This window comes from Zosterops lateralis (assembly GCF_965231275.1).
Source record: "Zosterops lateralis genome assembly, chromosome: 2".
Lineage (NCBI taxonomy): Eukaryota > Metazoa > Chordata > Aves > Passeriformes > Zosteropidae > Zosterops > Zosterops lateralis.
This window is the reverse complement of record NC_139763.1, coordinates 15995367-16022390: the sequence shown is the minus strand read 5'-3', so window position 1 is coordinate 16022390 and position 27024 is coordinate 15995367. Positions and strand designations below refer to the sequence as shown.

Below are 27024 nucleotides of genomic sequence, written 5' to 3'. Positions count from 1 at the left end.
ATCTGGTATTAAAGATAAGGTATAGGTAACATTTCACAGCACGAGCACCTTGGCTATTAATGAAAGTAACCAAAAGCAGCTTATTCTAACCTCAGGTAGTTAATTTGTGTGTGAAAACAGAAAACTTCCACTAACAAAATATCATTAAAATTTTGTACTTTTCCACTCCCTGCACGAGATATTTTGAAAATAGTGGGGGGTTTTATCCTGAAAATTACAAATATTAATTACTGAATCAAATCACTGAATTATTTATAAGTAAAAATTTCATGAAAACATTTATTGTCTGTAGAAACAAAATTTACATTTATTTTATATAAACTATGTTAAACATACATATAAACATACCTACATCTTACTATATATCCTTATGAACGAGGCTTTTAGATATTGGGTAACATTGTCAAAAGCACCGTTGTGGACTCAAAGACTACAGACTTAAAATGCATTTGCATTTAACTCCAGCTTCAGTAGTTTAAAAATGTCATTTCTTATCCACACTTACAAATAATTACATTAAAGGCTTCTCCAACAGTGTGTTTCCATGTGCACATACGTGTGTACGCATATACACATTAGACAGTCTTTCAGAAACTACAGTATAAATAACATCAACAATCTATTCCTTAGAAGTGGACATTAGTTTCCCTCATTTAACTGGGAGTAAAAAATTCCTGCTATTCTTAAAACAAAACAATGAGGCTTTTTTTATTCCTTGAAGAACATACTCGAAAAACAACTGTTTCCACTGCCTCTTCCCCTCAATACTAAAGATATGAGAAGCCAGTCACAAAATGAAAGCCATCTACTACATTATTTACAGAAAATGAAATATTAAAAAGACAACATGAGATTTAGACTACTTAAGACAAAATTCAGAGCAATGAACAGTGAACAGAAGAAAACTGCATTAAAAGTGGCAGGCCATTAAACCATGTGGCTAAATACCTACTCAAAATCCCTCCAACAAAAACCACCAGGCATGGAAGGAAGGGGCAAGTGTTATGACAAGAGTTTTCTCTGATCTTGACACTGAAAAATAATGCTCACAAAGCTCAAAACAGAACACATTTAAATGTTCATGGCTATCCTTAAGGTCTGTCAGGGAGTCAAGTGTCACAAGGTGGCTTTCAAAGATCTTGAAATGGCTTTTATTCTTTCTTTCCTTCGTAAGGAGACTGAAGAACTTCTTATCTTCAAATTCTGCAGCAATGGAATGAAGTCTGTCAAGGGTCAGAGTTATGTGCAGAAACATCTTTTTTTCAAATTCATTAGGATGCAAGTCTGAAGTCTGCCTTTTAGAGGGCTCTCCATAAAGAACTTTGTAGATTGCTGTTCAGATGCTTAAAGAAAGGCAAGAGGTGGTTTTCAACACAGTATGGGAGAAGCTTTCCTTTAGGAAAACAAAGAACTTTTTAAAAATCCCTCTATTTACAATCTTCTGAGGTGAATACTGAAATCAGTCTCTCTTTGTTGTGATCTTTTATCATCTTCTTCAAGCGACTCTCATTATCCATTTCACAGACATGGCAGAAAATGACCTTCTGATGCATAATAAGCAAGTTTTGAGAACTCTGCCTTTAATGCCACAAAAATGTAATCTTGGGGTTTGGTTCTGTTTTTAAAGCAACTAAGTTCATTTAAAGAAAACTCAACATTTCAGCCTGGGGCCCATGGGAAAATGGGAGAAGGTAAACATTACACAGCAGGTGATTGATCAGCTGGATTTACTCCTTATCCTCTGCCATCAGAGTTGAGACAGTTACGTTCAGGTCTCAAGACCATTTATATCCATCAGGTAAAATTATTTCAAACATGCAGTTATTAGAGTTAAGGCAGACTTATAGACACCTTGCAGTGTGTTGCTTCTTACTAGCCCCAGAATTTTGGTAACCTTGTGAACTCAAATCATCACAAATTTAAAATAATCAATTTATGCAGAAATTAAATGGATCAGTAATATAAATGCTAACATCATAGCAACTTATTATTTCAAACACTTAAAAGGAAGACTCTAGTTATATTAAACCCATTGCATTTTGGACAGCAATTAAACATAAAATTTCACATGTGAACAACGGAAAATGACAGCATTTAACAGCCATTTCAAGCTAAATAAATTCACATTTGTATTTTTAAAGTATAAAATAGAGAGCTAGAAAGCTCTTAAGACAATCACATTTTTAACTTACCCTTCCAATGCAAACAGTTGCAGACTTTACTAATGAAAGTCACTGTTTTCCTACAGAGGCTTACACACCTATTTAAAGTAAACAGTTATTTTAAAAAGAACTGTTATCAGTCCATGCTCCCACGAGAAAGTATGCAATGTACTTAAGTCTTTATACATGTGTTTTCTATAATACAGTCACAATACCAAAAGGCACCAGGTTATTCAAGTAAATTGACCTTTCCTCTACGTAACCCTTTTTCTTGTGCCTTCACAACCCAAACAGTAACTTCAATACATTGCCCTCAACCAAACATTGTATTCCAGTACAACAGAATTTTCTGTGCTAAAACAATAAACAAGCTGAATTAGGTAAGAGTATATACACACAAGTTTCTGCAATTTGGAAAGATAAATCTACACAGCAGTGGGTCACATCATATCAGAGAGTAGATGCTTCTAGCACCTAAGCCATGAATTTCTATAACATTCATTATTTCTGTGTGCATTTTTTAGAATGTAAGAAGTTTTATCATGACAGAATCCAAAATTATTTAAGTAAAATTATCGGTAAAGAATGTGATTTGAGCAAATGGGATCATACAGAAGATGATCCAGCTAAAACAGTGACTACATTCCATATGACAGTCATCTTAGGACCAAGAGGTAAGGGGAACCAAAGTCAGCAAACAAGTCAAAAAACCACAAACTTCTTTGCAATATGTTGCTTACAGTTGTAGAAATAAACACAAAGCTAAACTGTAAAGTACAAAACAAATTAGAGATATCTAATCATGCATAGATAAAATAAAGCAAAAAATCAGGAGTCAGTCACATGTTGAAACCTGGTTAAAGCAGCATTAACTGACTGAAGTCTGACTACTCCAGAATTACTTCCAAACAGGGTTATCAAAACTACCATGTCAGAAGTTTCTCCATATATCCACTCTTCCCATTTGCTCAGCAAAGAGTTCTCTTCCAGAATTTAATAAGAACACTGCAGGAAGCTTACAGACACAGTAGTATCCTGTTGAATAAGACAATATAGCCTCAGTAGTTTGTCCTGTATCATGTATAGTTCCATTTCTCACATCTTTTACAGTGCGCATTCAGAGCAGCGTGAAGGACTTGCTGCCTTCAGGGTAAACCTGCTCCCCTCGGCAGGGCATGTGCAGCACTCCCCCACCAGCAGCCTGATCAGAACTGCAGCTACTCCACATTCACTTTGGGTTGACTCATTTAACCTGTTGTTTCAGTTCCTTATTTTTATCTCCCAGTAAATCTACACAGGATGACTCTGCCAGATTCTTCACTGACACCAAGTTAAAAAGCACTTTCTTTTCTGCAGAAGGTTGCCTGCCTCTATTTGTCCAGGGAGTTCCTTCCCTTCCACTTCCCATTTTGTCTATGCATGTCAAAGTTACTGAAAAGCTAGTTAAATTATTAATGACTGTTATTTAAACTGAAAATCCGTGTTTTAGAAACAAACCATCTGTTATTGAATGACCATGACATCAATGAATGTTGCACACTTCCTGCCTTATTCCCTATGAAAGCTAAGCAGAACACCCATGAACTGAAGAGCTCAAGTCACAGTAATTTTAGCCTGTTTCAAACAGGCTCTTTACTGAAGGCATTGTAGAAAAAAAAACCATTACAAAAAAAGCATGCAGAAATCACATCCTGGCTTTCCACCCAAAAAACCAAATTTCCTTTTTTGTGAACATACTTCTAACCCAGAATTGGAATTCTGGTTTACCAGCCACAACAGAGACTAGCCTGCATTCTATATGGAAATACATCTGCCTGCATGTATTGAGGATATTGTGAACAACTTTTTTCTTGAAAAAGAACATCTCTTAAGACTACATGCTGTGCATCTTTAATTTACTGTCAATAAGAAGTCCAAACAAACCTGCAATACATACACAACCCTACCATAAATAATGAATTAAGGCAGAGGCTATAAACAGGAAATAAACAAAATACTGTTTATAGCTGCTTATGAAACAGGTCCGGCTATTTGAGTTTTGCACACAGCCTAACAATACTGCAGTATGGTAAACTTGAGAGAATCATTCTGAACAAAATCACCAGCTATCTGCATTTAAAGCAGTTTCAATTGTGAACAACTTCTTTGTTAGCAGACATGCTTTCAAAAACTTAGACTTTTTATTTTTCTTGTAATTTAATACTTCAGCCCCCAATTTTAGAATTCATAAAATCACCAAATCATTTATGATGAAAAAGACTAGAGAACATGTGACTTTGTCAAGAATCTCATACACCAAAATATGAGACAGAATAATTTTGAATACAGACCAATTAATCTTCTAACAAACCCAAGCATGCTCTCAGTGCAGTTATAAGCTACTGCTCCAGTACTTTACATACCTGCCTGTTACCATTAATTTTAATCAAATGCTGAAAGTTGTCCCAACATTCTAACAATTTACAAATGTATATACACCTCAGAAACCCATGTGTATTATTAATCCAAAGTAATACAAATACTGTTTTATGGAAATGACTGAACAGAGGTGTAAAATCTATTGCACAACCTAAAAGGTCATTAATTGGAAAATCCTGAGCTAATGTGCTATTACCAAACAATTCAGGCACTTTTTTTTTTCTTTTTATTATTACATTAGCGATAAACTTTCAACATATAAACCTCTGGGTATAACAACTCAAGTTCCATCTGTAACATCATGCTTAGAGAAAGAGTATTCAATAAATAAAACTCCCTTCAATGACTTCCTCACTTGAGACTGGTATGCAAACAGAACTAAAGGTACATAATACGATGTTTCAATTGAATACTGTACTTTAAAAGCAATTATTAAAACTGTAAAAAAGTTCTGCAGCATTCAAAATAAAGTTATTTTTTAATCAAGAAAGTTACAGCATTAGTTCCTTTATCCTATTTTAAGTCTGGAGAAAGTTGTCAAAAACCAAACAGATGCTCCCTTTGCTGTGTTATCTGTTTCAACTTCAGGATCTCAGTTCAGTTCAGGTTTCAGTTGCAATATTTAGATTTCCCTACACGGAGAAAAAAATAATCATTACTGTCAGTTGCAATAACAGAAAAACCCTGTCAACCTTCCTGAGTACTGTATGTAAAATGCAAGATTCTCTCAATTATAGATTCAAACAGCATAATTATGAAGACTGTACCTTAAAAGATACATATGCATGCAGCTTTATTATTCCAAATGAAATAAAGTGAAATAAAATTTTTTCAGACCCGTTTAACAGATCTTAATAAGTTTTATCATTAGAACAGACAAAATGCTACAATTTCAAGAAGAGTAGTGGTTTTAGGAATTAGCCAACTAGCAAACAGTACACTGTTTAGAAAATGGTTGTCATACTTATTCTTCAGGATTTATTTTAACACACTCAAATCCATCAGGCCCCAAAAAAAAAAAAAAAGTCAAATTCACAACTCACTGATGATTCTCTGATTCATATATATATGGTAGTATATATATATATAGTATATGGTAGCCAGAATGTTTTAACTATGCTTTATAGGTTCCAGACAAGAATCTTAATAGCCAATTATAGAAGAACACTGGAAATTATTTGGAATAGCTCACTACAACAAAATTGTAACACTTCTATGTCTGTTTTACAATGTCATAATTTTTTGGGGGGGGAAGAGAGGGGGAGATATCTTTCTTATCTTTCTCTTTTTATTTTCCACTAATTCCAGTTCAATTTAGCCTTCAGAGATAATACTTCCCAGAGTCCATGCAAATATAAGAAATGTTTGCCCAACTACTTCAGTAACAAGTGATCTCTTTACCTTGTTTCAAGTGTTTGGTTTTCTTTCTGATGGTTGGGGGGGTTTTTTTGTTTGGGGTTTGTTTTGGTTTGTTTTTTACATGTGTGTTTCCTTCAGGAGTTTTGGGGGCTTTTTCTTCTGCCCACTGGGCTGTAAACTTGAGGAGTTTTGCCAACAGCTGTAAGAACCCATGCTTGAAGGTGCTTTTGCGCTCCAAGAGCTAAACTCTAATCCAACTACAAATGCTTATTTATTGAAGTGTATTTACTTGTAGCTGGATGGACACAGAGTTACAAAACACAAACTCACACAGAGCACAGAACTGCAAGGGGCTGTGTAGGTCATCTAATCCAATTCCCTGATGTCACAAGTAACTTCATACTACTTTGATCAATTCCAATAGAGGACTTAGTATGTTTTAACTACTGATCCTCACAAAAGCTGCAACATTTTATGTGATTCAAAACTTATTCTGCATTAAAGATTATTGTTGGCTCATACACTCTGCAAATCAAAACACCATAAATCAGATATGCCTATTTCAGTTTAAGCTTATCAAACCATTTTACACAAGACATTATATTGTGCAGGAAGTTTTGTTCAGAGCAGCACTCCAGAGCATACTTTAAAGCATGTAATTACGATAACATAACAAAAAAAGAGAAGCATACACATTTATTTTAAAAATTATTAATATCCTTCTCTTAGATTAAACAGGACAGAATATTTTGTTCCACAAAGGGACAATTTCTGGTCCTGTCAGTAGGAAGAGACCAGCTAAGCTCGAGGAAAAAAAAAACTGAAACAGAAGCAACCACAGAATCTCAGAGGGCACCTTTCATTTGCAGTTACCCAAAGCAAGTTTCAGCAAGTTTCCATAGAATAAACAGGGAGGAAACAGGAGTGCACAGTCAAGTTTGCTAGGGAAGTACAAAGAGCCAAAATCCCACAAAATCCCATCCAAGTCATTCCATGGAGATTTAAAAATCAAAATGGATCTTATGAATATGCATATTTTACAAATGGCCTAGTGAAAAATAAATTAATCCAACTTACCTTTTCTTTCCTCAAAAATCCATCTCTGAATTTATTAGTGGCAAATCCCCTTACACCAGCAGAACGTAACCGCTGGTACTTGGCCTGAATATATAAACCCTTCTGCACTAAGCCCAATTTGTAAGGGGACTGCAAACGGCCATCTGCAAAGCTGCTCTGTAAGGGTGGGGGAAAGGAAGAAAAAAATGCGCAAAATGAGGGCACCAAAACTCAAAAGTTCATATTTACAGCTATACACATGTAAAACTTCCAGAACCCAAGCATGCATTCACAAGTGCACACCCTCTTTCTTTACATCTATGTATTCCTCAGATCACGGAGCTCAAAGAATTGGTGTATTGCACTTGCTGTTTTAAACATCTGAAATTATCTTCCTCGTAGGAAAAAAAATGTATTGTAAAACATTTTAACATTTTTTCAACCATTTATGAGGCACACTGCATCAACAAAAAAACTTTCAGACAACATCTCACTGCCACTACTACATTTAGCAATGTCAAGCCTGCAGCAAGCACACATTGAGTCTAAAGAGTTAACTAACACAAGTCAGTACACATGTTTTTCCTACAGCTTTAATGTCTGACAGTCTGAACACACAGGCATTTTCTATGCCTTTGATACCTCCACACTGGAATACTGCAAACTAACTGGTGTGAGACTAGGAGCAGAGGCCACAGAGGTATCAGAAGACTTAAAGGTGAAAGGCATTATAAAAGCACAGAAAGGATATAAAAGATCAACACTGATTGTAACAGCTAAAGTTTGAAAAAGATTCTCATTCCTAGGCACTCAGATTGCCAATAAAATAGGCAGTAAAAATCTTTAGAGTAATAAAAACTTTATTTGTCATAATTTTCCACTGCTTTCCAGCACTGCCATTTTAAGTTTTCCAACAGTCACTTCAAATTTAAACAATGGGTTTTCATCTAAAACCAGAGAAAAATTTCTGACCATAAAAATTCTTCTTATCTTTTACAAACACCTTTGAAGGGTAGGAGAAGACAAAATATGACACAGAAATAGTCCTTCTTGAGCATGACAAAATTCCTTTGGTGCAATCTGTCTCCTTTTGACAGAGTAAGGGTCACTTCAAGAAAAATCACATGCTCTGAGGTTGCAGTAACTTTAGTACCACTTTTTCCACTGTGTTTTCCACTGTGTGGCTGGTGAACAATAAAGAAAGAACTGTACAGAACAGAGGTTACTTTATGCAAATGCAGAGGTTCTGTTATTTCCCAAATCATTTCACCCACCTACTTTGCAGAAGACAAGTGAGAAGCTGGCCCCATCATTCCCCCAGGGTTACTCTAATGGAGGACATTTGTAAGAGCCTATCCAATGCCAATCACATTCCTGAAGAGCATCAGAGTGCAGGCACAAAGAACTTCCTTGCACTAGGTTGTATTATGTGGGTATATACCTATCACAGGGAAAACTGAAGGACACTTTTAATGCTGGATGAATGCCCTGAATACAGCAGTAAAAGTTCCCATTTCCCCACTTCTGCTATGGCTCCCTTTGACTTCAGTGACTAGAAAGGAGGCCTTGGTGGTTCTGCCACTGCAATTGTATGACAATAAACAAAGGACCAGAACAAGTAAGAGATGGGAAAAAGGTGCATGATATTGAAAACTGCCTTACAAACAGCTTAGAAGTTTCAACTCAAGCATCCACATGTTCTTTAAGTGGGATGGGAAGGACACAGCAGTAATACTAATGTGGAACAGCATCAGTTGTAGACAAAGCTACAGATTATATACACATATGGCATATAGGCACCTCAGTCACACACACCTTATAGCAAAACAAGATAATCTAAAGTATGTGGCAAACATCATTAACTTCTGCTCTAGAAATAAGAAATGAGTCTGCTAAAGTGGCATCTAGTTTCACATTAGGACTGTTTTATAAATAATGCTAATGACAATCCCTAGAAGCCTGAAGCTCTAAAATAAGGGTATATGAGCAAACATATACAGGTGCACTGAGTGTGGCAGGGATGGAGTTAATTTTCTTCACAGCAGCGTGCATGGGGCTTTGCTTTGGATTTGTGACTAAAACTGCACTGGTAACACACCAGTGTTTTGGCTATTGCCCAGCAGTACCTGCACAGTACCAACACCTTCTCCTCTTTCCTTACTCTGCTGCTCAGCAAGAAGCTGGAAGGGGACACAGCCAGGACAGGCAGCCCAAGCTGGGCACAGGGATGTTACACACCATGATCTCCTCCTAAACAACAGAAACTGAGGGAAGGGGATTTGGAGCCAGTAGCCATTGCTTGGAGACCAGCTGGACATCAGTCATTTTGTGACAGGTGGTGAGTGACTGCCTTTGCATCACCTTCTTCTTCACTACTTAAAACTGCCTTCATCTCAACTCATGAGTTCTCTGACTTTTGCTCTCCATATGTTCCATCCCATCCTGCTGGGAGAGGAAGGGAGCTGAAGGGAGGGTGGGCAGCAGCTGTGTGGTGCTAAGCTGCTGGCAGGAGTGGACCTGCCACAGCCAATAATACACTGACCATTTTTAAGCAGTGACTGCAGTTTAGTTTTAAAGATTATTTTGCATTTACTTACTTAAAGGCTGACTTAGTGATTCATGGTAAAGGGTCATTACAAAAAAGACCTTTTAAGTTTTGTAAGGCTTCTCCAGATGCTTTATAAGATATTTCAGAACAGCAGTTTTTTCTTTTCCCAAAAAGTTTAACATACTTTAGACCATATGTTTGAGGTTTTTTTAATAGTCTTAGTAGTCATCACTTTTTGCTTATTAAGTTTAAATGCCCCATTTTATATATCAAGAAAAAATGGTGTGGGGCTTGATTTTTTTTGGGAGGTGGGGAGAGGGGAAGGCAGAGAATGGAATTCTATATGGGGTTTTTTGTGAGGTTTTGGTTCCTTTGTATGTTGTTGTTCTTTTAAATAATTAGCCAAGAAAGTCTTGAGTGTAGAAAATAGTCAAGTCACCTCCATTTCACCAACAGCACAGCAAGAAAAAACTCTGTTGTGCAAGAGAAATTTAAATGTAAAAATTTAAAGGAATCAAGTCAAATCAACACCACTGTTTCCATGGCAATGATAAAAGTGCTATACACATAAGCAAGCTGCAATACAAGTGCATATGCCATTTTCCCTACAAATATTAAAGCATCATGGGACAGATCACTGGCTACTGCAATATTCATATATACATGAGGTGACAACTTAAATGGACACTTTCCTGCTTGTAGAATCCGCACAAGAGCAGAATGATGTAAATGAAAGGAGCATCAGCCACCAACACTGCCTCAGGGACCCAGCAGCCATGGCTAGATCCCTCCATCACCTGGAGGCTGACAATACAGAGGGGATACAGAATAACAGGCTATGATCTTAGGTGTTGAAATAGTTGTATCAGGCTTTGAACTTTTTAACTTAGAAAAAGACTTTCTCCAGCAGAATAAAGACAGCAGTTTTTGTTGGTGTTTCCTTAGCTATCTGATTAAGGTTGGCTGGAAAAGCACACCTAAATTGGAGAAAGTCTTTTTATCCAACAGTTCTTATGTTGGAATGGGGGGGTCTCCACTTTTAGAAGTTTCATCCAAAAATGACAGCTGATTATCCATTAAAATTTTACTTAATTATCTAAAAAAAGAGAAAATGTGACTCTACTCTGTGTATTCCTTTATTCTTCGGAGTGCATGTTAAAAATGTAGGGGTAATTTTAAGGTAGAAAATTAGTATAAGTTGTTCTAGATTTGATTAATACTTTTCTCACATCAACAACTCTAACTCGACACCTGCATAGCATGCCACTGTCAGCAGTAAAGGAAATGTTTTGTTTTTCTGCTGAACTCAGGACCCATTTTATGATTAAAAGGCATTAGGTGGCCACTGCTCTACCTGAGAAAGAAGCACAGTTGCTCATCTCTTTACGCTCTTGAGCCCCCAAGAATAAAACCTCACTTTTTTTTTTTTTTGATGCATAGCTGGCAGTATGCAGGGTACTCAGAAGACATAATTTCCCCAAAAATCCCTACATGAATGGGTTAATAAAATAACAGTAACACAGTTTTGAAAGTAACACAACTCATGTCTTCCAGTCCTTGGAAAAAGTTCAGGTTTCTGTCACGTGAAGGAAAAAAGCTCAGCAGCTTGGGTTTTGGACAGATTTCTAGTCATTGTGCAATTCCTGCAATTCTTATTCCTGACTCTGCAGTAACCTATTTATTTCAACAGCCTGCATACAACACTGGACAACCCTGCTCAATCCACTGCCAGCCCTCTTACCTACTAAAAGCTAAGCCTCCCATTATTCCAACAAAAACAATCTCTGATTACATTATTTTTCATGGCACTTAATACCTTCAAAAGCATGTCTCCTGTTACCAAACTCAACAGGTTCGACCACCATTTTATGTAACAAACATCTGATAAAAGCTGATCTGTACCTTAAAGTGCCTTCTGATGGGTCCTGCATTTTCAAGGTATCCTCTAATCCGTCTCTGGGGGTAAGTGTCACTCGGTTTTGAAGAATAGTAATAATTCTAGTAGGAAAACAGTTATAGATTCATGTTACTAAATTATTCAAGAAAAAAAAATGTTCAGGTTCTACTAACAAATATTGCAACACTTTCAGTCTTGTACTGTTTGACCCAAGAACACTCTTTGAAGGAACAGGAGTAACAGGAGCATGGGGCCTGCAGTGCAGGCTGGTTGAAGGGACAGCAGAGCCCAGAGAAGCTGAAGATGATGCAGACCATCCATCCCCCTGGAATGTCATCCTCTTGGAGAGATCTAAGCAGCTGACAATCCAATTAAGGTTCTCCAGCCCTCCCTCCCAGAACAGATGCCTCAACTTGCATGTATCAAGTGCAGCAGACAGGCTGCTACAGCAGTCATGGCTTGCATCAGCAACAAGGGCAACAAGATTGGTGCTCTGGATCTCCTGGACAGCACATGGCCACCACAGGTTCGTGTGTACACAGACACACCTCCACTGCAAACAAACAACGTGCAGCACATTGAGGTCCTCAGAAAATGCTACTTTTAACTCAGTATTTCAAGAGTGCATTTGAGAACTGCTTCACTGCCACAGAAGCACAATTTCAAAAGCAAGTCACACAGATAAGCAGTATTGAAATTGTGTCAACACACTGAACAGCTGCAGACAAACAGCTGTGGTTGCCTAAAACAGAGCACTCCTCCAGCCACTGACCTACCTGCACATTTTGGCTCTTTTCCAACTTTCCCTATGACAGGTACTTTTAGAGGATGGCATTCTTTTCCATCATTGCATATGATTACCGATACATACAGAAGCATTGACATATACTTGCATATATCACAAAAAAGTACTCTATGCACACATAACAGACATGCTAATGAACTCATAGTAATCAAATAATTATGGTCCACTCTTGAATAATCACAGAAGCATTCCAATGCTATTTTCTCAAAAGAAATTTCATCAGCTTGAAATACATTTTTAAAAGAACCTAAGAAGAGAACTCTCCTGAAATATTTCATATATACTAACATTTAATAAAAAACCAAAATGCATGCTTTGCTGTTCCCAGAATTTCTGTCCTGTAACAAACTACCAAACCTTTCTGATAACATTGTTAATAATGGTGTGGGGAGAGAGGGGGCTATAAATATAGTGGAATGATGTTGGAACCCAAGATAACTTTTAGCTACAATTTAGGTTAGTGTTCCTTTTTCTTTTTTAGACTATGTTATTGCCTCGTCAACAAGTCAACTATTCAGCTTCTTACAATGCCTTGACAAGAAGGAATTCAGAGAACAAAAAGAGAGGAAGAAAGATTTTATGAAGTGAGATCAAAATGGCTTTTCCAAGGAAAAGATATGAACTTCCCAGTTCTCTTCTAAGAAAATAAGGACACTCCACAAAATCAAATTATCTTTCTACATACAACACAATTAAATCAGGAAGCTCCCAGCTGAAGTATACTCTTCCTTTAAGCTGGGAATACAGCAAGATGAAAAAAAATTTAGAAAATTTTCCCATTATAATTAAAAATAAACCTCTAGGAATTAAAACAAAGCTTGCCTTAATTAACTCCAAATACAGCCTTCCCCATCCCCACCTTCCTTAAGACAAAAGTACATTCAGAGAAATATTAACAATAGAACTACTTGATGCAAAGGTACAGCAAATCACTTTTTAGGAACCTATTAAACCAGAGGTGTAAAATAAAAAAAAATTTAAAAAGAAAAAAAGGGAGGAGAAGGAATACACATGTATACTTGTTCTGATTTTCTACTTTTTTTAGCTAGCCTCCTTTTGTCAGTAAGGTACAAGGCCAAATGGACAATTCTTACAGTCAAGCTTAGATACACAATTGTACCTTCCAGACCTAAGTTTTTCCCAAGTTTAAGCTCAACCTCCAATTATTAAATGTTAACATCACAAATACTACATTTTGATTACTTAACTAAAGTTTTTTTCTACTTGTCTGCAAACCAGCTTCTGTAAGGCTGACCATGAAGAGCAATTCCTTCTTTAGGATGTCTTGCATTTTTAATACCTATGCTTTCACAGCTACTGTTATTCCAAAGGAATTACTCCTGACTGCAGTGCAGGACTTCCTAAAAGTTGCATGTTTGCAGTCACTATTAAATATGAAAATGCAATCTTCCTGAATCTTCACCGTATTTAGCAATAACTCAGTGCCTTTTTCAAACCAACCTCCTTTTTATTTGCAATTACAGTATTACTGTGGTGGGCTGACCTCACCGGGACACCAGGTACCCACCAAACAGCTCCATCATTCCCTTCCTCAGCAGGGCTGGGAGGGAGAAAATAAAATTTAAAAAACCACATGGGTTAAGAAAAAAAGCAGTTTAATAAAGCAAGGACTGCACAGAAGCAAAGGAAAGCATAAGATTTCTTCTCTACTTCCCAGCAGCAGGCAATGTGCAGCCACTTCCCAGGAAGCCAGGTTTCAGTACACAATGGCTGCTCCAGAACACAAACATCACAATAACCAATTACCTCCCACACTCTCTTTCCTTTCTCTGAGCTTTTATTATTATTATTTCCTTTCTCTTAGCTGAGCAGATGAGGTCATTTGGCAGTTTGGGTCCTGGCTGTGTCCCCTCCTAGCCCACTGGGTGTGGGGCTGAAAATGGCAGAGGCACCTGTGCTGCTGTGGGGCCCTGCCCAGCAGCAGCCAAACACTGGTGTGTTACCAGCACCTTTCTGGCCACCAATGCAAAGCACACCACCGGAAGGGCTACAGGAAAATGAACTCCATCTCAGCTAGATCCAATGCAGTTACTTAATAAGCCACTACTACTTGCTTAGTCTTGAGTAAGTAAAATTTTTACCATTAAAAACTTGTGTTCCTTTACAGTGAAGGAGGCAGTTTTGTATCTGTAAAGCAGCTACATTTGAGAATTAGATACATGAAAGCTACTTTTGATAGACCTCAGAAAAATTTCATAGGCTCCTGGAACCCCTTCCATAGGGTAATAGTTATAGTGTATAAAGAATGACAACTTTTGCTATTCTCCTCCTTATTTTACAGAAAAAAAAAAAAAAAAGTGGTCTAGAATTATACTGCACACATTAAAAAAGCTTTTCTGCTCTCACCAGTTCCTCAAATTAAACAAGCACAAACACCTGGAATTGATTAGAATTCTTTAGAAGGAAATTTCCACAAGAGACAAATTTATTTTTACTGGACTTAATATTACTGTCTTGCCCACTTCAGTACTGGAGTACATCACAGAAAGATAGCCTAAACAATAATTGTCCAAAACTAGGTTTCATAAATGCAATATTCAAGATGTGTGATATTCCATTGTTTAACATTTCATCCTCAGGAACATTTTTCAGATATTTCTTGTTATTTCTGTGATTTGCTCCTCATTTTTATTTAAAATAAGTGCTTTTCAGAACTCTCACCATAATAAAGAGAAAAGAAACACTGTTTCAGTAACAATACCACCTACACAGGAAGGTCTTCCCTTCGTACCACTGACAACTAGAATGCAGGAGAGTATTTTTTTCTCAAACTACTTAACATTAGCTCAGATTATCTGCTCAATAACAAGGCCTTCTATTTTATCATTTAGATAATTACACCATTATGTGGAAGAAATGTGATATTAGACACAAACTTCTTTTATGAAAAGAAAAGGAGTATTATCAAAGTGGTTTTAGCTCAGATGTACTAATCTTGGCTTCAAAAAATACCCAAGGAAGTACTCTTGCACTAGAACTGTGAAATTATGAGTAGTTTTATTGTTGAGCACAGGCAGAAGATAAAAAAGCCTCACTAAAAATTTAAAAGGGCAAGACAGATTGTTAAATTTACACCAGCACAGACAATGCAGCAAAATATGAACTATACATCAACAATGCAGGAGCTACTATTTCTACATTTAGACTTACCAAATGAGGTCTCCCAATAAATTTCCTGAAAGGTGGCTTAACGAACCTCGTGGGCTTTTGGAAACCATCAACTTGAGCTGTTTGTAACTTTGAAAGAGTGCAGCTTTGCTGGCTCCTGATGTGTGAGAGAGAGAGTGACAACAATTAGTATGTAAAGCCACAGCACATCAACACCCTGTATTTTAAACTAGCTCATTCTGTATCATAAGTGCAAAGTGACAGCTTATAAGTAAGTTTTCCTAGGACAATCAAGAAATTCCTAGTCCAAGGTCAAATCGCACAGAATTCCCCAGCAATCGGTGTTCTCCTGCGCAATGACAGGAGCAGGGACACCGCTCCCTGCAATCCCGGCGGTGGATCCAGGCTCAGCTGCCGGCCGGTCACTGCTGCCCTCCGCTGGTGGAAAGGCTTTCTGCACCGAGCCCTGCACACCCCACGGCCGGGGTTAAATTGTGCACAACTCGCCCTTCATGACATCCCCGATCCCACAGAAGCTCTAGATAGACAGCTACAGCCCCCAGTTTCATCCTCAGCAAGCAGCTGACGCTGGCTTTGGGGTTTTGCTTGCTTGTTTGTATGGTTTTGGTTCTTTTGTTGGATTTTGTTGGAGTTTTTTTTACCAAGAATATTGCTAATATAGATACATCCATAACCTTCTAAATCAAACATATACCATGAAAAGTACCCACCAGAAGTCAACATTTGTATTTTACAAAACACACAAACAGTTTTCATAGCTGTGAAATAAGTCAAGGAAAAAACCCAGCAGCACACTTAATAAGCTCAGAGGCCCTGCCAGTATCTCATGTGAGCTATTAAAACCTCCCAGCCTCAGGAAAATTCTGCATATCATTCATGCCATTACTGCCCTCAAACTACATTACCCTGACAGTGGAACCCCTGACGACAAACTCCAAGACAGCCATACTTGGTAGGGAAATTTACACTTCTCACAGAAGATAAGCAGGACAGTAACTGAGGAGGTGTGCTGGGGAAAATGAAGCAAATCCAGGAATTTTTTTTTTCCTCCACTTGTCAACTTTAACTTTGTTTCAAGAATCTCAAATACCATAAATTTCTTCTACAGCTTCACGAATCTGTTTTTCCAAATGTGTGTATTGCCATTAGTTGCCATTACAGACCGCATTTAAAATGAACACACAGAAGCACCCAAAGAACAATCTGCAAAGGATACTATGACTACTGTGTGGATACATTTTATTACACTCTGGAAATTCATTAATCAACACTTCTACTAGCAGTCCCTCTCTCTAATCAACCAACTTCACATCATCAAAAGTGAAACAGGATGACTGAGGTTAGCATACACCTTTGGGGCAAAAACCTTTAACAAACTTCTTAGAGGAATCCATAGGAGTAAAACTATATTCCAAAAATCTAAGCTTTCAAATTCTCCAAGAATCAGAACAATTCCAATTACTTGCTGATATTCCACATTTTATTACTAAACCAGTAGGGCAACAAAACAATATATTAATCCTAGAATGCTTTTACAGAACTGCAAAATACCAGAAGAATGTTATGCGGCACATTGAGGAGTTTAAAAATACTTAAACTTTTTCAAACTAACTTTGTCCTCTCTTCTCCTTCAGTTTGTGCTTGTTTTTCATTTTTATCCACTGCAGTTTAACCTCTTTCAAGGCAACACCTCATTAGAGAGTCGTTTGCAGTATGTCAGTTGAATTTCAACCCCAGTCAAACTTTGAAGGCCTAACTGTGGAAAAGAATCACCACAAATGTGAATGTAACTGTGGAAGGGCCCAAAAATGAACACACAAGGGAACTACAGGCTTGGGCCAACAAGATCATTTGCTCATTACCTTGGAGTTACACCATCTACATGAAACACTCTCTCATCTTCATTCTTCAATCTCTCTTTTCTTCTCCTTTCTATATCATACCGTAGATCATTTGGATCTTCTAACACTCTTACAATGTTCTAGTTAAAAGGAAGGGTTGAAGCCAAGTTAGCTGCTAAGAACTGAACACCAATCTGATTCTGTCCTTCAGGGGCAGCACCCTGTACATAACCTGTTAACATAGTTCAGCTGTCTGCACATAGGACAGGCTCACATCAACCCAAGTATCTAAAGTCTAAAGCAATAAAAAGTGGTCCTAAGCAATTATCCTTCCTTGCACCATCTGCCTTTTTACAAGTTCCCAAACAACAGTGAACAGAGCACTGAAATTCTGCATGGAGTTGCCAAGGCAGAAATATTAATGTAAGTTTCAGTAAATCTTTAGTTCTACTATCCTTAATCAAGGAGAATCTCCATGTACCTATACTACAGAAAAGGAATGGTAACTAAATCATAGCAACCAGAGCTTTAAAGGGGAAGACACAAAATCTTATGACCCCAGATGAAAGCATGAGATAAAATAGCATTCTGAGGAATTATGTGGATTTTGAGTCACTGTAACATTAGAGTAGAAAAAACATTAAAGCTTTTTGTAACCCCAGAGGAAAACCAAGAACCACACATCAGTCACAGACTCAGTCTTTACATTATTTAAAAACAGGGGTTCAACCAGCAGAAATAATCTCACTCCAGCTACTCTGGAGAACACATCTGCATTTTACTGCTCAGTGAACACAGTACACTTGCATGACTGTGGTATCTAAATATGCTCAGCTGTGCATTTTTTTCAAAATACTCAGAATTACTGCTGGTTTTCATAGCATGTAAAATTGATGTCCCAATAGCAAGGGGAAAACATTGCTTACACCTATAATGTATCTATAATAACAACTTACTACTTGCCAAAAAAGATAAGCAATGAAGGTACCTGGGGAGATTCAGATGGCACAGTCCGTTTATTCTGAAGTTCTGCTAGAGACATGTCAATCCTCCTGGAACACAAAAATACTGCATAAAATCAAATGTCATCACTGTAAAAGCAAAAGCATTCTTGACCAGGTTCAGAATATTTTAAAGATACAGGCAGGTAAAAATAATGAATAAAACTTCATGCTGTGTAAAGTTTGCTGAAGATTTATTACCTTAATGCAAATAAATTAAGACAAAGTTCAACAATTACCTGTGAATCTCTGGATCCAAATGTATTTTAACTTCATTTGTATTTGCCCTTGATTTATCCTGAATTTTTGAGAACCGTTCATGTAGAGTTATGTCAGAAGATGCAAAATAATTTGCTGTGAAGAGATATGAAATACAAGAATGTTATTTGCAGTATTTGAAATGCACAGTGGGAAAATCTGTTAAAAGATTAACTCTTAAGGATACCATGACAACTCTACTTGAAATGAATTTTCAAACTATTTCCAATTTCAGCTTAATATTCACAAATGAAAGATTAGGCCACCCCAACTCAGACAACTTTATTTGATAAGATTAAACTCAATTGTCAGCTCTACCATGGTAGTACTCAAATTACTAGAATCTATAAAATTCAACACTGAACATGATGCAGCTGCCTAAACAATCTGAAAATTTAAAGGAACTATACATAACTAAAGAACTGTGATTACAGCAAAGCTCCTTTATTCCTGTCATGTTTCCTAAACAAGAAGTTTACTCTCCAATACCAGCATAAAATTATTCTGATCTTTAACCTGCACAATAATGCGCCTCAGTTATGGCCTGAAACCTTCCTGCAGTCATCCTCCACCCAACTACTTTAAGTCCTCAACCTTCAGTTTCCTTAAACAATACAAAAGGAAGCCAAAATAACAATGAAGCCAATGGCAAACACCAGAGACTTAGGACATAATATGTAAACTATCAGCTTTGGGTTTAGTAATCAGAAACATATACATATTCTCCCAATTCATATACATAAACACATACATATATTCCAAATATTACAGCCACCTTTAACTTGATGAATAATTGTGATTATTTCCTGAGTAAATTCTTTCGATGGATCATTTTCAACGTTTTGTGTTACAGATTCCATGTGCTCAAACACTGGATGAAAATTTTCACTTTTTCTGCCAACAGCAACCAGATCATGGGACATCTGTCTCTCTGTAGTGTGACTAGAAGCAGTCCTAGAATTTAAAAACAAAAAAAATAAATTAAAGCAAATATCTAAATCTGAAAATTTGAAATAGACAAGTAGAACAAAACAAATTAAGGAGTTCATTTTAGGAATAAATGGGATTAAAAGTCAAAATCTCATTTTGTTTCTTTTTTAAATTAAAAAACTAGTAAGGCCATAAGGAAGAAAATCTATAATAAAATATAAAGAGATAATTTCACTTTCAGGAATCTTTGTTTCTGCGAGGTATGCAATACAAAATTTATGAATTTTAAATTTAATTCAACTAGATTATCAAATCTAGATAAAATGAAGATCCTGACAGACTTTTTTAGACTAATTCTGAAAGGCAATTATGCCTGTGTCTTGTTTATAAGGATCTACCAGGCAACTTCCAAGAACAGTTCAGAGGTAAGAAAAAAAGTTTCACATCTTTAGGAACTGAATCATCACTTCAGCCTAGTGAAACAGCAGTGAAACTGTTTCAGTAGCAGTGTGTGAACTCAAGAACGTGCTTACCACCTTTTTGTAAATTTTTACTCATTCTAAGTAAGTTTACACTCCAAATGGTTGCACTGCTGCTCAAAAATTATTTTGACAAGAAAGCCAACACTTCAACAGCACTGCTGTTCTTGCTGCAAGGAAAATGCTTGTCATTCTAAAAGATAAATTAAAGACTATAAGAGCTCATGTAAAAGCTTTTAGGATGGTGACTTTTAATTGTCCATTCTGCAAAATGATCATGTGCCTGGCCACACTGTATTAGAAGCATACAAGACTAGAATGCCATACAAAAATTGTATCAGAAATAGCCTCTAGCAGATGCCAGAAATCATCTCTTTTCCCCTAGCAAACTGGGAATAAATGAACGCAAGAAGGAATCCAAGCAACCTCAAGTTTAGATATTTGAATTATCTACCTGCTCCCCAGGTTTATAAAGAAATTATTCTTAGCTGAGTCATTTCAAGTCGAATGTTTCTTAAATGCTTAAAGTAGGCAGCATGAATATTCAAAGTCATCAGCTTCTGTAAAATTAGTGTTCTTATCTTTGAAAAAAAATGTTTAGCACTTTTGGCTCCAGAAGCAAACTGTCCATACATTAAGTTAGCTGTAATCAACGCAGCAGTTTCTTTGGTCTGCAAATAACTACCGTGTCCATTGTGCATGACCTTCAGAACAGCAGTAGTAGGCTCCTAAATAGGGGAATCATCCTATGGGTTTGCAACAAAACCCAACAATTTTCCTTACATTATCATTCAGGAAGTCAAATCCTCATCCTAGTCCAACTGTGGGTAACGGGCATTACTTCACCTCCCTTTCCTCAGTCTTTAACATTAGCCCCTTAGGTGCAGTAACTTGTCTTTGTAACTTTGCATTACATATTTTTGAAATAGTGCAAAGAGAAGAAAATTTATATAGATGTTTTATCTGGGACAAGAGCCAAAATTCCTTTAAAATGAAAGTTGATAATTGTGGAAAGGAAAGTAATTTCTTCCAAAAGCAATTACTACCAATACAAGATATTATGGCCTGCAACAACAAGGCAACAAACCAGAAAACCCTGCAAGAATCTATCAAAACCAAGCTGCTTGCTCTCTACTATGTATTTATCATCTAAAATTTTATAGTACTGCCACTTTTTCTTCCATTGCGGCCAGCACCGAGAACACTAAATGCAGACACAAGTATTACACAGAAGACATTTTTAAGCAGACTCAACTGGTCTTCAGTTCTGATGCCTCAACAGGTTGCCACTTTGCTATAACAATAAACGACAACTCAGATCTCTCATTTTTGGCAGTTTTACTGAACTTGAGATCTTGAACATCTGAATATGTGCTTGAGATTTATGCATTTAAAGGTTAGCTGACTTTTTTAAAAAACAAGGGAAGACAGTTTACAAAAATGCCATTGTATTTCAGACGAAAGCACAGGACTAAGCTTTTCTCCATTTGGGTTTTGGTTTGAGGGCTTTATTTTTAAATAAAAACAACACGTTTATTTATCATAACCAACTTTTAACTACAGGTTTGTATCAGGCATATTTACTCTTTCTACTTCCTACATCTCCATAAAACATTTTTGGTTTTTTGGCTGGTTTTATTTGTTGGTTGGTTGGTTTTATTTGTTATTTTAATAGAGGTTTAATAGTTAACTTGCCCAGACAGGAAAGTTACCATTTTAGAAGAAATAAAACTAAAAAGGTAGAATCATAGTTTGTCCTGGTTACCTCCTAAAGAAACCATGCTTCCCTCCAATACCCATAAACGGAGAAGACACAGGAAGAAAGCAGAGGTGAAAGAAAACCAATACCTGTACTTGGTCACCATTTTCTTCATATCCACTTTGACTGTGAGATGTTCTCTCATACAGTTGGCATCTGACATTTTCACATCTGAAACAGTATGACTTGCATCACGCTGGCTATTGGAAGAATCTACATTTTTCCTCAATTCCCCATCTTTCCTCACTCTTTCATTCAGTTTGTTTTTAAAATATCTCAACTCAACATCTGTTTTGGAAGAGTTAACACAAGCATTGCAGCCCTTCTTTGAACTGTATTTAACAGCTTCTTCAACGTGCCGTTCTTCAGTCCGCCTCGCTCTGCTACCACTGAAATAATCCAACTCCTTGCTGTTCCGTGCACCCTTGGAAGAGCTGTACTTCTGCTCTTCCTGCTTCACGTACTTCTGAGCTCTGTCATCTGGGAAAGGCTTTTCCCCTTCGGGATGCCTGCGCCGTTTGTGACTGTACTCATAGGCTATCTTGGTGACAGACCCCCCCAGGTACTCCCTCTCAGCCGACCGGTGGGACTGGACACCCGGATATCTTTGCTCCTCCTTTTCCTGGCAGGGTGGAAAAGAACGTTCTTGCTTCCACTTGGAATTTCTTGCTACATCTCCAGCGTCATACCTCTCCATTTCCTTAGCCCTTTTAGACGCGTGCCCATATTCTCTGTAATCGTGATCTTCAGGATACCTGTGTTGACATAAAGCAATTTACACTTGCACTAGAGAAGAAAGTGAGAACTTATATGTGCAGAATGTTGGACAGCAGAATGCGTGGCAAGTTAACCCATAATCCCTCACGCCAAGGTACAGATGTGCAGGGGCTCTTAAGAGGGAAATATTATCCTTTCACACTCTAGCCAGCAATATGATTTACTTAAAAGACAAATACTTCACTACTACCAGTCACCCATAATTAAACTACAAAGTGGCCAAGGTGTTTCAAGGTGGATATCTTCAACTATAATGAAAATAGACTTTCACTTGAGGCTTTACACCACAATACCCAGGGTTTAATTATTTTATTCCTATACCTCTTCTGTAAAGAGCTCCTTGCCGTAAATTCATCAGAAACTCTTCTAGGTGACTGACCATACTTCTCTTCGTGTAACCTCTGGTGCCTCAAGTCATCTTCATGCCATTTTCTTTCAAGTTTGCATGAAGCCCCTAACGGTCTATGAAAAGGTTTCATTCCTTTTTCATTTCCAGCGACTTTGTAGTGATCGAACATGTATCTATCCTCCATTTTGTGCTGGTAAAAAGGACGATCGTGCTCTTTATAAGGTGTTTCTGAGTATTTTGGTGGTAACTGACATCTCCTATTGCTTTCAGTCCTTTCAGATGAATGTGTTCTGTAGGGCTTATGACTGTAAGCATCTTCCATGGGAATTCTTTTCAGGTTTGGCGAAGGTGACCTACGTTCATATATTCTCTGGTGGTTATTTCCATGAGGTGCAAACCTGGAATTGCTTTGTCCATACTTTTCATCTTCTGTTCTCCAAGGTATAGACTTTTTTGGGTCCTTACGAAAGCTTTTATATTCAGAGTCATAATTAATATGATCATGCCTTTGCCTATGGTGCTCTGGAGTCCTAAAAGCTGGGGATAAGGACCTAAAGCAAAAATAAAATCCACTTTGAGTAGTTCCATAAAATTGAATCAATTTCTTAATGAGAACATCTATTTCCTAAGGAAGTAGAGTTTAGTACATAATTTTAATCAGCTTGTAAAAAATTAACACCGAGATATCAAAGTGGCATTTTTCTGGCTGAGTACCAGGCTTACTTTTACTCTGTTGAAAGTTTTCATAGTAAAAATACCCACTTGAAGTTGTAGTAAGTCAATCATTTTTGTCTCTTTGAAGTTTTTTATTTAAAACTAAAAATAATTTCATCTACATGAAGTTTCCACTACACTGAGAACAACTGTTATCCATATTTTCACACTTCTCGAGCATGCCCTATCTATCTTTTTCAGGGTGAAGAGAAAAAAGGGAAGGAAAAAAAAGTGTATAAAGAAATTTAAAAGGGGAGGAAAATGCCTTTTCAGGTTTTCTTGGCATACCAAAACAACCTTCAAAACTGAAAGACTAAAACATTACAAAATAATATTTGTTGTACAGGTAGTCTTTTCTCCTGCAGAAAAAAACGAGTTTGAGAAAGATGCTTTGGCTTTTTTGGATAACTGTATGTACATGTTCACACACGTATACACACACACTTCCACACTTACTGCAGCTTTTGCAATTAAAGATTCAATTGCATGACTCAGCTCTGCATTTTCACCTACAGTTACAAAAACAAGGGTAACTTGTTATGAATTTTTAGCCAAAATCTCCTTAAAATAAAGAAAAAATAGCACAGGCCATTAACAAGAACCAGAAAGTAATCCCAGACATAACAGTTCTGTTCCTATTCAGGTATTGACTGCACACTCTTGACATGCCCTTTAATTAAAAACATCAAAAAAGAAGTTGAAATAAGCCATTTCCTTTGTGCATGTATTGCAAATGAACAGTTTAGGACAACTATTTAGTCCATTTCTGCAAATGAGTTCAAAGTCAGAACCACAGATGTTCCTAAAACCATAATGGGTGACTTCCAACAGCACCTACACTGCGGCTGCTGTCCCATGTTGGTCTGGTTAGGGCTTGCATTTTAATGACAGCTGGGGCTGCCCTCACTCAAATGACATTCACAGCTATAAATCTAGTATGGACATAGGCAGGATTTCTCTTTTTAAAAACAAAAGAAACAAAAAACCTCACACATTTTTCTGAGTTGTCCAAACTCCTTTGGTCTTGGTTATCACAACTTAGTATGTTCTGAAGGGATACCTAAAATCAGCAGTAATTTCACATTCTCAAAAGCTTGAAACTGCATTCCACCCTCCTGGTTTCAGCACCTCAAATTGCAAGTTTTAGAAATGAGGCAGGTAACTCACAGCATGAAGTAAGCTGGATGTTATTCTGGTGACAAATGTCAAAGACACTAGGCTAATGGCCAAGGAGAAGGGCAACGACTCCCACATTTCCACATGTTTTCACTCTGTGTTATGCTGCAAGGCATGTCTAACTGTGCTAAAGATCAGTTTACACATCAGCCCCAAACCTCAGTGAGTCCAAGGTGTTTGAACTTGGAAGCTTTTTTAAAAAAAGCCAAAACTAACTTTTTTTTTTTAACAGTTCCTCCCTGTAGGCCAAGATGTAAAACAGAAGCGAGCAAGGGGTGCTTGCATAAAAATAACCTTAACTAGTCTGGAGCTTGGATTTTGTGCTTAAGGTAATTGTAAATCACGGAACACAAAAGAGGAACAAGGTTCTTGACAGACTGCAAAAACAACCCACTTTCAGCTTAAAAGAAATTGTAACAAAATCACGAGCCAGAAAAAAAAATTACAGGTGTTCAGCTTGTACAATAAACTACAAATTACAAAACACACTTTGCAAATTGCAATTTTGTATGCAACTTTCTTTCTTTAATGCAAGTTTTAGGTCTGAGTTACAAATCCTTATACAAAGCTAAATTTCAGAACACAAGCTGTAGATATTTACCTTGGTTTCCATCGTGGAGATCTTGATCTAGACCTTGTCATCTTCTCTCACGTGTTTATGAGTTTCTTGAAGCTGTAAAAATGATATAATTTACTAGTCTGATTACAAATTGCAACAGGAAGTTTTTTTAACATGTGCAATACTAGAAGCATCAAAGTCAGGGTGAGGTATATTTTCAGGATGTTTTTAAGTAAAAGGTAAATTTCTAATACTAATTTTAAGGCAAGCAACCATTTTTTCTCTAGTTGCTGATCTTAAAACACAGTATATTATCTTTATAAAGATTTAAGTATTTGATCATTGTTCTATTTTTCTCTCCATTTTGTGATGCTGTCTATTCAACTTGCTGTTAAATGCTCATAAACTCCCAAGCAAGCTGCAGCAATGAAAAACATATTAGTATGTGTTGAATGCTGTAGGTGATAGAGGGGAGAAACAGACAGCTTTAAAAATGAAGTTTATAAAGGAAAATGTTTTTGCATCAAGTTATATTCTGAGCTACATATATAGTGAACTTCAAATTCATCATGTACACCAAAATTTTTACGTGGTTGCAGACTTCTTGTAAGCTTTAACTACTCAATCAAATCTTAACTGCTAGGTCATCACATACTCCATCCAAATCAAACCAGGTACAAAACATCAATTTTTCTCATTGCTGTACTTCACCTGTTAATAGCCTACAAGGTAGACACTAAATATACAATGGATGCACTATGACAAAGTGCTGCTCCTGACTCTTGAAGGCAGCTCCCTGCAACCCTTCTCATAAAAGCTATGAAAGAATGCAAAAAAAAACCCCTAGGAACTTTGAAAAAAAAGTGATGAAAGTATATAGAAACTCACCAGTAATGTGACTGGTGAATAGCAATTAAATGAGTGAAAATTATTTAGCAAACACAAAGGATTAAAGCAGAATGAAATTAATGGGTAACCACTTAAAAACTGAAGTTTGGACCACATACTCATGCCTACAGCTTTAAACTCCCACAAAATGTTTTAAAGGCCAGAAATATAGATGCAAAACCAGATCTATCAACAGCTCTAAAGTTAATGAACAACCAACCATGAATACACCCAGGTCAATGCCATTCTATATATGCTATGGTATTTTCTGTAATTATTTGTTCAGACACTCAGGGAGACAGAAAACTAGTCTGAGCTAGCAAAGTATGGCCTGTTTGACACTCCCAGTGCTCAAATAATTCCTTTAACTAAATCTTTTGCCTGATGAACTGAAATTGAGAAGGGAGAAAAGCACACAACCTTCAAGGCACTACCTGAAGTAGTGTGCACCCACATGCCTGACCCAGCGCCTCACACCCCCAGTCACACTGGCTGCTCAAACAAAGTATCACTCCTTGCTATACTGGACTTTTTGGTATGATTACCTCATGGCTGAAACAGTAGTATCTTAAGAGAGGAACTCTCTCAGCATACTTCTGCTGCCTACCCCACAGGCAAGCTTTAGACAAGCCACCTCCTGAACTAGAAACTGCTCATTAATTTGCACCATAAGCTAACCAGACATTTATTTGCAAGATGCAGCAATAGCTTAGCTCTGAAGAAAAACCTCTAGAATTTATTTTTTTGCTCCACAGTCAATCTTTTCATGTAACAAAACAAAGTTGCAATTGTTGCAAGGGATAGTGAAGCAAAAAGAATCCAACCCCAAAGTACCCCAAAGAAAAGATAAAGCACTTCTTCTCTGAACTCTCATATATGAAGTTATCACCACCTCTCA

The 27024-nt window shown here is 37.1% G+C and overlaps 1 protein-coding gene across 1 annotated transcript in view; it reads right to left on the bottom strand.

The window, feature by feature from the left end:
- Nucleotides 1–277: 277 nt before the first annotated feature.
- The window catches only part of BCLAF3 (BCLAF1 and THRAP3 family member 3), a 33522-nt gene continuing 6775 nt past the window's right edge, over nt 278–27024 (bottom strand). Inside the window, exons 2-12 of the mRNA XM_083855045.1 lie at nt 25281–25352; nt 22762–23340; nt 21753–22418; nt 19271–19449; nt 18477–18591; nt 18225–18288; nt 17258–17376; nt 15417–15531; nt 11446–11541; nt 7017–7172; nt 278–5212 (exon numbers count right to left, since the gene is read on the bottom strand). Of these exons, the coding sequence (XP_083711171.1) occupies nt 5183–5212; nt 7017–7172; nt 11446–11541; nt 15417–15531; nt 17258–17376; nt 18225–18288; nt 18477–18591; nt 19271–19449; nt 21753–22418; nt 22762–23340; nt 25281–25321 (2160 nt within the window). The 5' untranslated portion in view covers nt 25322–25352 and the 3' untranslated portion in view covers nt 278–5182. The remainder of the gene's footprint in view (nt 5213–7016; nt 7173–11445; nt 11542–15416; nt 15532–17257; nt 17377–18224; nt 18289–18476; nt 18592–19270; nt 19450–21752; nt 22419–22761; nt 23341–25280; nt 25353–27024) is intronic.